The following is an 11,951-nucleotide window of genomic DNA, read 5'->3' as shown; positions in this document are numbered from 1 at the left end:
CCCACCAGAAACAGGGACATGCCACAGGGATGGGGGGGGGGGGGGGCGGAGAGAGAAGCCAAGGGAAGCATGTGGTTAGAGACGAATGGAACCACTTAAGCCAGTAACCTGTTTTATTAACACATAAACTGCAGAGCCGTGACTTTAGCCAATTGACCTGTAGCTGAGGAACAAACCCCACACGTAGTAGCTTCTCAGAGACCCTCTGAGGGGCTCTCTCTGCTGCTCCTGTGGAAGTGGGTGAGGCAGGAGCACACAGCTATTCCTCAAAGAAGGTCGTGGTGAACTCCCCAGGGTCATCTCCACACTGTGGCTCCTCCAGCTGCTCCGGCTCTTCTCCAACATCTTCCAGGAGTTGCTCCAGGTCCAGGTCACTGGAGGCTTCATCGTCATGGAGGACACTTCCAGCCTCCTGAGGACACTTTGAGCCTTCTTTCCCCACCATGGGACAAGCCCCAAGATGAGCTGGTGGGGTCGGGCCCTTTGGCTCCATCCCAGCTTCTTTGTCCTCAGGGAAGTTGGTTCCTGCAGCTTTGCTCTGGGGAGCTTTAAATTTTTTCTTAGGGCCTGGATGAAAAAGTGATAAAACTGAGAGCCCTATTAGGCCATCTGTCCTGGCTTTTTACAAGTCAAACCCCTACATTCCTGTTTACAAAAATATCTCTAGGAAATATGATCTTTCTCAATAGAAATAAAATGGGCTTTGAAGTCAGAAAGACCTGGATTCTAGCCATATGCTAGTCATATGCCTGTCATGGGTCTTCAGCAAATTATAAACCCTTTGGGCCTCAATCCCCTTATCTCTAAAATGGCAAATGTCCAGTCACAGAGATATTGAAAGATTCAAGGGAGCCAGCAAATGTCTATCTAGCCAGCCCACAGCAATACTCGATAAATGTCTGTTCCCCCCTCCTCACCATTCTCCTGTGCTTGGATCAAATCAAACGAATAACCATTACGTTTCTACAGTGTGTACTGCACTCTACCATCTGAGATGCTTAATTCTTGTTCTTTTTAAAAGTAACAAAAAGCTATGAAGTTAAGAAATGATCCAGGGAAGGGAGACACAGACTTGAACCTCATTTCCCATAGTTTTTCCCAGGACTTGAGCCTTACCTGGCTGGTCAGGCTCTGAATTCCTGTGTCCTTCTTTCCTTCCCATTATGCGTACAGGCGTTGCTGCAGATTCATTTCCCAGAGATCTCTTCGTTGTCTTCCTTTGCAGGATCCCATCTCGTCCATCTGCTATGCCTGCATCACCCCACCAACAACCATGAAGGACATTTGTTTCTCTCTCTCTAAATGACAGCTCGGCAAGGGTCCATAGACTTCCCACAGTTAGTCTGTGCCCCACATCCTCTGCTCATTCTCAATCTAGTGAGTTTTTTTGGTTCCTTCCTTTTCCCCAAATATTTCTCTCTCTCTCTCTCTCTCTCTCTGTCTCTCTTGTTGTTGTTTGTTTGTTCTGGATCTTCTTCTCTTTATATTTTTCCTCATAGACTGCCTTCTCCAGGAAGCCATCCTTCTTGGCTAAGAATTTAAGACATTCTTTCCACCTTTAATCTAATATTTTATAATCAGTGCACAGAAGCGAGGAGATGTACTCGCTTGGCAGAGGACAGCTTCCCTGATGACACAGTAGGAGCCTTGACCATTTTTGCAGATTTTAAAGCTGAGACAGGCAGTTAAGATCCTGTGACCTGCAGACCCTTCCCATTGCCTATTTCTGCCCTGCCTTAATGGTAGCACATACCTGTTCCCAGCTGGCTTGCTTACCTCTTGCCTTGGGGCTTTTTGTCTGAATTTTGGCTGGCTTGGGACTGGGCAAAGTTGAGTCCTGAAAATGGGAGAGAAAAATAAGAAAATATAAATTAAGTCACATAATTGTGTTTTTAATAGAGTGGGATGCTACAGAAATGATGGGTGGGGTAAGGGAAATCAAATTGGATTCTGTGAGCCTGATACTGTTTAAATCAATGAAAACAAAGATAAAAATGTTCATCTTTCCCAGGGTGCCTGGGTGGCTCAGTCAGTTAAGCATCCAACTTCAGTTCAGGTCATGTTCTCATGGTTTGTGAGTCTGACCCCTGAGTTGGGCTCTGTGTGACAGCCCAGAGCCTCAAGCCTGCTTCAGATTCTGTGTCTCCCTCTCTCTCTCTACCCCTCCCCTGCTTGTGCTCTGTCCTCAAAAATAAACTTTAAAAGAAAAATTTTTTTAATGTTCATTCTTCCCATTCTATTTGATATTAGTCAGTACAAGGCTTTATGTACAAGAGAAGGAAATAAAGCTAGGCCATTAGCATGGCCTGGTAAATTAGGGGCACATGGGTGGCTTAGTCAGTTAAGTGTCCAACTCTTGTTTTTGGCTCATGTAATGATCTCATGGTTCATGGAATTAAGCCCCATGTCGGGCTCTGTGTTGACAGCACAGAGCCTGTTTGGGATTCTCTCTTCCCACCCCCTCTATGCCCCTCCCCTGCTCGTTCGCTTGTTCTCTCTCTCTCTCAAAATAAATAAATAAACTTTAAAAAATGCTGTAATAGAAATGAAAAAAAATGCCTTTGATGGGCTTATTAGTAGATGGAACACAGACTAGGAAAGAATCTCTGCACTTGAGGATATCTCAACAGAAACCTTCAAAGCTGAAAAGCAAAAGGAACAAAGAATGAAAAAAAAAAAAAAAGAACAGCATATCCAAGAATTGTGAGACAACTATAAAATGCATAATATATGCACAGTGGGAATACCTGAGAAGAAAAAAAGAAAGAAACCCAGGGCACCTGGGTGGCTCAGTCGGTTGAGCCTCCGACTTTGGCTCGGTCATGATCTCACAGTTTGTGGGTTCGAGCCTCGCATCAGGCTCTGTGCTGACTGCTTGCTCAGAGCATGGAGCCTGCTTCGGATTCTGTGTCTCCTTCTCTCCCTGCCCCTCCCCCACTCGTGCTTTGTCTCACTGTTTCTCAAAAATAAATAAATGTAAAAAAATAATAATAATAAAAAAAGCAAGAAACCCAAGAAATATTGAAAACAATAATGACTGAGAAGTTTCTCAAATTAACGTCAGACACCAAACGACAGATTCAGGAAGCTCAGAGAACACCAAGAAGGATAAATGCCCAACAACTATACCTAAGCATATTATTTTCAAACTACAGAAAATCAGAGATAAAGAAAAAGCCTTGAGGATTAAGGTGCACCTGTTGTGATGAGCACCAAGTGATGTACAGAAGTGCTGAGTATAATAATGTGTACCTGAAACTAATATTACACTGTATGTTAACTAACTGGAATTTAATAACTTAAAAAAAGAAAAAGAAAAAAAAGAAAAAGCCCTGAAAGAAGCCAAAGGAAAAGAACACCTCACCTGATATGCTAAGGAAGGGGAGAAAATGGAATTATATAAGGTGCTCGATTAAAACCACTTAGGGCAGAAAAAGAGTGGAAGACAAAAATAGGAAGAAAGAACAAGGGCAACAAATAGAAAACAGTAACGAATATTATAGATATTAATCCAACTATGTTAATAATTACTGTGAATGTCAATAATCTAAAAGCACCAATTAAAAGACACAGATTATCAGGATTAAAAAACAAGACCCAGCCATATGTTGTCTACAGGAAGTCTACTTTAAACATAAAGCTATAGAGGCGCCTAGGTGGCTCAGCTGGTTAAGCGTCCGACTTTGTCTCAGGTCATGATCTTGCAGTTTGTGGGTTCAAGCCCCGCGTCGAGCTCTGTGCTGACAGCTCAGAGCCTGAAGCCTGCTTTGGATTCTGTGTCTCGCTCTCTCTCTGCCTCTCCCCTGCTCATGCTCTGTCTCTCTCTGTCTCAAAAATAAATAAAACATTAAAAAAATTTTAAACATAAAGCTATATATATATATATATATATATATAGAGAGAGAGAGAGAGAGAGAGAGAGAGAGAGAGAGAGAGAGAGGGAGAGATTATAAAAGTAAACAGAAAAATACACCATGCTCGCACTAATCAAAAGAAAGCAGGAGTAGCTATGCTAATTTCAAACAGAGCAGACTTCAAGACAAGGAGAGTTATCAGGGATAAAAAGGGCATTACATAATGATAAAGAGGTCAATTCTCTAAGTAACAACAGCAGAATACATATTCTTCTCAAGTTCACATGTAGCATTCGCCAAGATTGACCACATTCTGAACCATAAAACAAAACTTAATATATTTAAAAGAAGAGAAATCATTAAATGTCTGCTCCTGGACCATAACGGACTTTAACTAGAAATCAATAACAGAAAGATAACCAAAAAATTTCCAAATACATGGAGATTAAATAGCATACTTCTATATAACACATGGATCAAAGAAGAAATCTCAAGAGAAATTTTAAAATATTGAACTAAGTGAAATTTAAAATATGAACTAAATGAAAAGGAAAACACAATTTATCAAAATTTGTGGGATACACAGAAAGCAGTACTGAGAGGGAAATTTAGCACTGAACACATTCATTAGAAAAGAAGAAAGATCTAAAATCAACAGTCTAAGTTTTAACCTTCGGAAACTAGAAAAAGAAGAACAAGTTAAATCCAAAGTGAGCAAAAGAAAAGAAATAATAAGAACTGGAGTAGAAATTGATGAAATTAATAACAGGAAATTAGTAGAGAAAATGAATGAAACAAAAACCTGGTTCTCTGAAAAGATCAATAAAATTGGTAAGCCTCCAGCCAAGCTAACTAAGAAAAAGAGAGGAAACAAATGACTAAAATCAGAAAATAAAAAGGAGGTCATCACTACAGAGTCCAAGGACATTAAAAGGATAATAAAGGAATACTATGAATAATTCTTTTCTTTTTTTATTAAAAAATTCTTTTAATGTTTATTTATTTTTGAGAGAAAGAGACAGAGACAGAGACAGAGCACAAGCAGGGGAGGGGAAGAGAGACAGAGAATGTGTAGCAGGCTTCAGGGCCTAAGCTGTCAGCACAGAGCCCAATGCAGGGCTCAAACTCATGAACCACGAGATCATGACCTGAGCCAAGTCGGACACTTAACCAACTAAGCTACCCAGGTGCTACTAAATAATTGTTTTCAAACAAATTTGATAACCAATAAGAAATGGACCAATTCCTTAAAAGACAATCTGCCTAAACTCACACAAGAAGAAACAATCTGAATAGGGTCTGTATCTATCTATTAACAAAATTGAATCAGTAATTAGTAGTTATCCTTCTAAGACAGAAAGCACCATGCCCATGGATTCACTGGTAAATTCTACCAAACATTTAGGGAAGAAATTCTGCCAATTCTCTATAATCTCTTTCAGAGAAAAGGAGCAGAGAGAATACTTCCTAACTCATTCTATGAGGCCACCATTACCTGAACATCAAAACAGAGACATTATGAGAAAAAAAAAAAACTACAGAGCAATATCTCTTATGAAAAGAGATGCAAAAATACTCCATAGTGATGGCCAAAAATATTAGTAAATTGAATCCAACAATGTATAAACAATTATACACCATGAACAAGTGGAATTTATTCAAGGTATGCAAGACTGGTTTAACATTTGAAAATCAATTAATGTAATCCATCATAACAGGCTAAAAAAGAAAAATCACATAATCATATCAATAGATACAGAAAAAGCATTTGACAAAATCCAACACCCATGCATGGTAAAAACTCTCAGTAAACTAGGAAAAGAGAGTAACTTCCTCAAATTGATAAAGAACATCTACCAAAAACCTACAACTAACACTATACTTAATGCTGAGAAACTAGAAACTTTCCCACAAAGATCAGGAAGAAGGCAAGGATGTCCCTTCTCATCACACCTTTTCAACATCATATTGGAAGTTCTACCTAAAGCAGTAAGACAAAAAGAAATAAAAGGTACAGATACTGGGAAGGAATAAATACAGTTGACCCTTAAACAATGCAGGGGTTAGGAGTGCTGACCCTTTGCACAGTGGAAAACCTGTGTATAACTTTGGACTCCCCCAAAATTTAAGCACTAGTAGCCTACTTTTGACTAGAAGCCTTACCAATAACAGATAATTCACATGTATTTTGTCCATTATATATTATATACTGTATTCTTAGAGTAAAGGTAAAAAAAAAAGAAAATATTAAAACCATAAGGAAGAGAAAATACATTTACAGTACTCCAGTGTATTTACTGAAAAAAATCCACACATAAGTGGACCTCCATAGTTCAAACCTGTGCTATTCAAGGGTCAACTGTAAAACTGTCTTTGTTTGCCCATAACATAATTGCCAATACAGAAAATCCAAGAGAATTGACAGAAACTCCACAGCTATTAAGTGTTTATAGCAAGGTTGCAGGATACAGATTAATATACAAAAGTTAATCACTTTCTTATATACCAACAATGGACACGTGGAATTTGATATTTAAAAACACAATACCATTTTTATTAGCACCGAAAAAATTAAATACTTACATATAAATTCAACAAAATATGTACAAGATCTATACGAGTAAAACTACAAAACTCTGATGAATAAAATCAAAGAACTAAATAAACAGATATTCCACATCTGTGGATAGGAAGACTCAATATTGTTTAGTGTTCATTTTTCCCAGCTTAATCTAATAGGATCAATGCAATTCCAAACAAAATCCAAGCAAGCTATTTTGTAGATATCAACAAACTGATTCTACAGTTATGTAGAAAGGCAAAAGACCCAGAATAGCCAACAAAGCTGGAGGACTGACCCTAGGCAACTTCAAGACTTACTATAAAGCTATAGTAATCAGGACTGTGGAATTGGCAAAAGAACAAATAGGTCAATGGGACAGAATAGAGAGCCCAAAAAATAAACCCACATAAAAACAGTCAGCTTGGGCACCTGGGTGGCTCAGTTGGTTGAGTGACCGACTTCAGCTCAGGTCATGATCTCATGGTCTATAAGTTTGAGCCCCGTGTCAGGCTCTGTGCTGACAGCTCAGAGCCTGGAGCCTGCTTCAGATTCTGTGTCTCCCTCTCTCTCTGCCCCTCCGCTGCTTGCTCTGTCTCTCTCTCTCAAAGAATAAATAAACATTAAAAAATAAAAAAATAAAAATAAATTAAAAAAACAGTCAGCTGATCTTTGACAAAAGAGCAAAGGCAATGAGTCTTTTCAACAAATATGGTGGAACAACTAGACATCCACACACAAAAAAGTGAATCTAGATATAAACCTTACACCTTTCACAAAAATTAACTCAAAATGTAGTATAGATCTAAGTGTAAAATGTAAAACTATAAAACTCCTAGAAGATAACATAGAAAATCTAGATGACCTTGGGTATGACAATGACTTTTTTTTTAACGTTTATTCATTTTTAAGAGAGACAACATGCAAGGGGCAGAAAAAGAGGGAGACAGAGAATCTGAAGCAGGCTCCATGCTATCAGCACAAAGCTCAACATGGGCTCAAACCCACAAACCGTGAGATTATGACCTGAGCCAAAGTCAGACGCTCAATCGACCAAGCCACCCAGGCACCCTGACAATGACTTTTTATATATAACACTAAAGACATGATCCATGAAATAAATAATTAATCGGCTGGTTGGTAGAAGATACACCTGATAAAGGACTGTTATCTAAAATATACAAAGAACTCCTAAAACTAAAAAAAAAAAAATAAACAACCCAATTTAAAAAATGGACCAAACACTTTAATGGACAACTCACCAAAAAAAATATACAGATGGCTAGTAAGAATATGAAAAGATGCTCCAGATCATATGTCATCAGGGAAACGTAAATTAAAACATCAATGAATACCAGTACACACCTATTAGAATGGCTAAAATCTGGAACACTGACAATACCAAATACTAGCAAGGATGTGGAACAACAGGAAATCTCATTCAATGCTGGTGGGAATGCAAAATGGTATAGCCACTTTGGAAGACAGTTTGGTGTTTTCTTACAAAAGTAAACATATTCTTACCATACAATCCAGTAATCAAGCTCCTTGCTATTTACTCAAAGGAGTCGAAAACTTGTTCTCACAAAAACCTGTAAGCAGCTGTTCATAGCAGCTTTATTCATAATTGTCCAAATTTGGAAGCAACCAAGATATCCTTCAGTAAGTGAATGGATAAATAAATGTGATACATCCAGAAAATGGAAAAATTCAGCAAAAAAAAAAAAATATATATATATAATATGTATATGTAAATAGGTATATATATTATGTATATATACACACACAACTAGCTATCAAGCCATGAAATACATGAAGGAAACTTAAATGCATATTTCTCAGAAGCCAGTCTGAAAAGGGTACATACTACATAATTCCAACTATATGATGTTCTGGAGTGGGCAAAACTATGGAGACAATAAAAAGACCAGTGGTTGTCAGGGGTTGCGGGGTGAGGGATGAATAAGTAGAGCACACAGGATTTTTAGAGCAGTGAAAATACTCTGTATGATACTATAATGATGTATATGTATCATTATATATTTGTCCAAACTCAGACTATAACAACACCAGAGTAAACCCTAATGTAAACTATGGACTTTGGTTGATTACAATGTGCCAATGTCAGTTCATCAATTGGAAACAAATGCATGACTCTGGTGGGTGTTGATAATGGGAAAGGCTATGCATGTATGGAGACAGGGTATGGAAACTCTGTACTTTCCTCTCAATTTTACTGTGAACCTAAAACCACTCTTTAAAAAGTCTTTAAATATTTTTTAAAAAATCTATATTTCATATGCTTGAAAATACCCAAAGGAAACAAGTGAATGAATATCTTAAGTGTGTACACAGGGGAGAAGAGAGTGTAAACAGAGGCACCCTGCTATTCTCTGAAATTGCTCTAGTAAGAACCAAAAACTACATTAGGAACTGGGATGATAATCAAGAAATAAATTCCTAGAAATGTGAGACATTAGAGAGAATAACTGAGGAAAAAAGAGGGTCTTCTTCCCTGAAGACCCCTAGAAGATAAGACCAGCTAGTCAGGTCCACCCTGAGGCAGGAATAGGATGGTTCCATAGTAAATATAAATCCATGCTAACCAGACGTCCTACAGAAATCTCCTAAAAGGAATCCCCAAGATCACTCTTACTTTTTCCTCTTCTTCCTCCTCCTCCACCTCCTCCAACACGGCCTCTTCCCCTTCTTTCTCCAAGCGGGAATCTGGGCTGTTAGCCCCAGTAACCGTTATGTCTAGAACAGGAATAGGAAAGAAAGGCTAAAGAATTTATCCAATAAATTAGATGATGAGTTAATTGAGCTGATCCCAGAGAAGCAGTCTTCTAACTCTGCCTCTCATGTCCCAGTGGCATTTCTTCCACAAAACACGGCCCTAGGTTATCATGGTTCCCACCTTTTCCAAACACCCACCACTCTTTAACATGTGCCCTCCCTCCCCATCCTCTTTTTCTCTCCATTCTTCTCTTCACCCATCCATTTATCCATCCATCCCTCCCTCCCAGATACTTGGGTCAATGGCATTCATGGAGAGCCTCCTATTAGAATCCAGAACTAGATGGATGATATCGGATATAAAATGAAGTTTCAGTTCTGCCCTCATGAAGGACCATCTCCCTCTCTACATCTTCTCCCCACCTCCTTCACTAATCCTTATCCTCTTACTGATCCTACCTTTTCCTTCCCGACTATTGTCAGATCCATTGTATCGGCTCCGGAAACCAAATAAGTTAACCCGTTCCTGAGGGAACCAAGAAACAAAAGCATCATCCACTATTCTCCCAAGGATGACTTTTCCCCTCTGTCTTCAAGACTTTAGTTATGGGGGTGCCTGGGTGACTCAGCTGGTTAAGCATCTGACTCTTGACTTTGGCAAGATCTCACAGTTTGTGGGCTTGAGCCCCATGTCCGGCTCCGTGCTGACAGCACACAGCACGGAGCCTGCTTAGAATTCTTTCTCTTTTCCTCTATCTCTGCCCCTCTCCTGCTTGAGCTCTCTCTCTCTCAAAATAAATAAATAAACGCTAAAAAAAAAAAAATACTTTAGTTACACACTTTATATTCATATTCCATAGCATTTTCACTTAAAATTTCATATTCTGTTTATCTAAATTTTTACGAAGATTAACTATAATACATTATAACATTATTTTTATATTATATATTTACATTATGTTATATAATTATATGCTGCAATATATTCTTATAATAATCTCTTTTTCCAGTTTACTTATAATTGTAATTCTCCACTGCACACCCAAAGGCAGAATTTGAGGGTAAACACTGCATAAAAGAGAGGTTAAGACTCATACATCTGAGATCTAAAGTTAAATACGGAGGTGGGATGCCCCCTACTACAAACTGTCTCTATGTAGGATGAGAGAAGATCCCATTTGCCCCAGGGGTAGAAAAAGAATAAATGATTTAAGGAGCTAAAGTAATCTGTCCTGGAAAGAAAAGACTAGTTCTAAGACTAAGACTGGATGATGGGGAAGGACAAGCCACTTTTCTTTAGTAGACAGTATATGGTTTGCTTTGTGTCCCAGGTCCCAAAGAGGAGCAGGTATGTAGTCTGAACACTCTCCCACCTGAATACTGATCTGTTCTGCCTCCTGAGCCATCGTCAGGGCCACTCCCAGTTTCTGACTGCAATCCTTGTTCCTGCACCTTTTCTGAAATAGAAGATTAGAGTCAATGATAAATAGTAGAGAAATAATTCCAATAGACTGCTACTCACCAGACATGATCTTTTCTGGCTCCTGATATTGACATGATACTCCCATTCTTAATCTTTTGAGCTTAGAGACATAATCTCCCTTTATCACCCAACACACTTTTCACCAATTCCTAGCAATATTGTCAACCAACATTTTGGTGGCCTCTCCAAAGTAAATCTCATGGAAATGTGAAAAGGCAAGATTAAAGGAACTCAGGTAATTCCACTTTTGAGCTTCTCACATGTTTCTTCAGATCCAGCTGCTTGATTTAACACTCACTGCCTGATTTTCAAAAGCCCCAGAGCTGGTAGGCCTCTTCTCATTTCTTTCTTTTTTCTTTTTTTTTTTTAAGTTTATTTATTGAGAGAGAGAGAGCACAGAGGAGGGGCAGAAAGAGAGGGAGAGAGAAAATCCCAAACAGGCTCCATGCTCACAGCACAGAGCCCAAGTGGGGGCTCAAACCCATGAACCATGAGATCATGACCTGAGCCAAAATCAAGAGTCAGATGCTCAACTGCCTGAGACACCCAGGCAACCCTCTGCTCATTTTTAAGGCTGACTGAATCCAAAGTGATTACAGGGAAGAAATATTTTTAGTTAATATTTTTAGTTTCTCAACCAGGAGAGGTTTTGCCTCCCAGAAGATACTTAACAATGTCTAGAGACAATGTTTTTGGTTGTCACGACTGAGTCCAAGGGCAGTAGCACCCTTTGGCTAGACACCAGTAAAGACCAGAGATGCTGTTAAACATCCTAAAATACATAGGACAGACTTCCACAACAAAGAATTATCTGTCCCAAAATGTCAATAGTACCAAGACTGAGAAATCTGAGTTAACCTGTCCTCATTTCTGCCACACCTGCCTTGGCTAAACTGTAGAAAACCACAGTCTTCAGGAAGGCCCCCCGCCTGCAGGCAAGGAAGGAGACTATGAAAAATCATTATCCTGCTGCAAACCTGATAGAAAGAAGAGTCCCTCATGAATAACCTCACCCTTGCACACTTGGTCAGACATGGGACTTTCTCCCAACACAGCTTCTCCTGGAACAAAATCAGGTTTAATATAGGGCAGATTTAGTTTTCAAGTTACCTGTATCACAACTGACCCCCAAGGGCTGCTTACCACTCCAGCTAGCTCCAGGGACAGTTCCTGGAAGTTCTTCAGCATGTTAACTGGGATCCAAGCACGAGAAACTGTCTCTCCAAAAAATGTCACGTGGTACTTAGACTGAAATAGAAAAATGGTTTTCATATGGCCCCTAGTCCTTCTCTTTGCTTTGGCCCTCCAACCCGAAAAG

General features: G+C 39.1%; 1 protein-coding gene across 11 annotated transcripts in view; it reads right to left on the bottom strand.

The window, feature by feature from the left end:
- Positions 1-95: 95 nt before the first annotated feature.
- The window catches only part of ZCWPW1 (zinc finger CW-type and PWWP domain containing 1), a 31,111-nt gene continuing 19,255 nt past the window's right edge, over positions 96-11,951 (bottom strand). For 5 of the 11 annotated variants that reach the window (XM_027042109.2, XM_027042108.2, XM_053213723.1 and 2 more), the window contains 8 exons: positions 11,777-11,881; positions 11,611-11,694; positions 10,524-10,607; positions 9,610-9,676; positions 9,071-9,171; positions 1,777-1,837; positions 1,117-1,251; positions 96-588 (listed from right to left, as the gene is read on the bottom strand). In XM_027042109.2, coding sequence (XP_026897910.2) covers positions 260-588; positions 1,117-1,251; positions 1,777-1,837; positions 9,071-9,171; positions 9,610-9,676; positions 10,524-10,607; positions 11,611-11,694; positions 11,777-11,881 — 966 coding nt within the window. In that variant the 3' untranslated portion in view covers positions 96-259. The remainder of the gene's footprint in view (positions 589-1,116; positions 1,252-1,776; positions 1,838-9,070; positions 9,172-9,609; positions 9,677-10,523; positions 10,608-11,610; positions 11,695-11,776; positions 11,882-11,951) is intronic. The other 6 variants (XM_027042111.2, XM_015085722.3, XM_015085723.3 and 3 more) reach the window with 4 other exon arrangements.

Source organism: Acinonyx jubatus, chromosome E3 (genome assembly GCF_027475565.1).
Source record: "Acinonyx jubatus isolate Ajub_Pintada_27869175 chromosome E3, VMU_Ajub_asm_v1.0, whole genome shotgun sequence".
In the NCBI taxonomy this organism is placed as follows: Eukaryota; Metazoa; Chordata; class Mammalia; order Carnivora; family Felidae; genus Acinonyx; species Acinonyx jubatus.
Note: the sequence above shows the minus strand (reverse complement) of the source record. Positions and strands in the feature narration are given on the sequence as shown.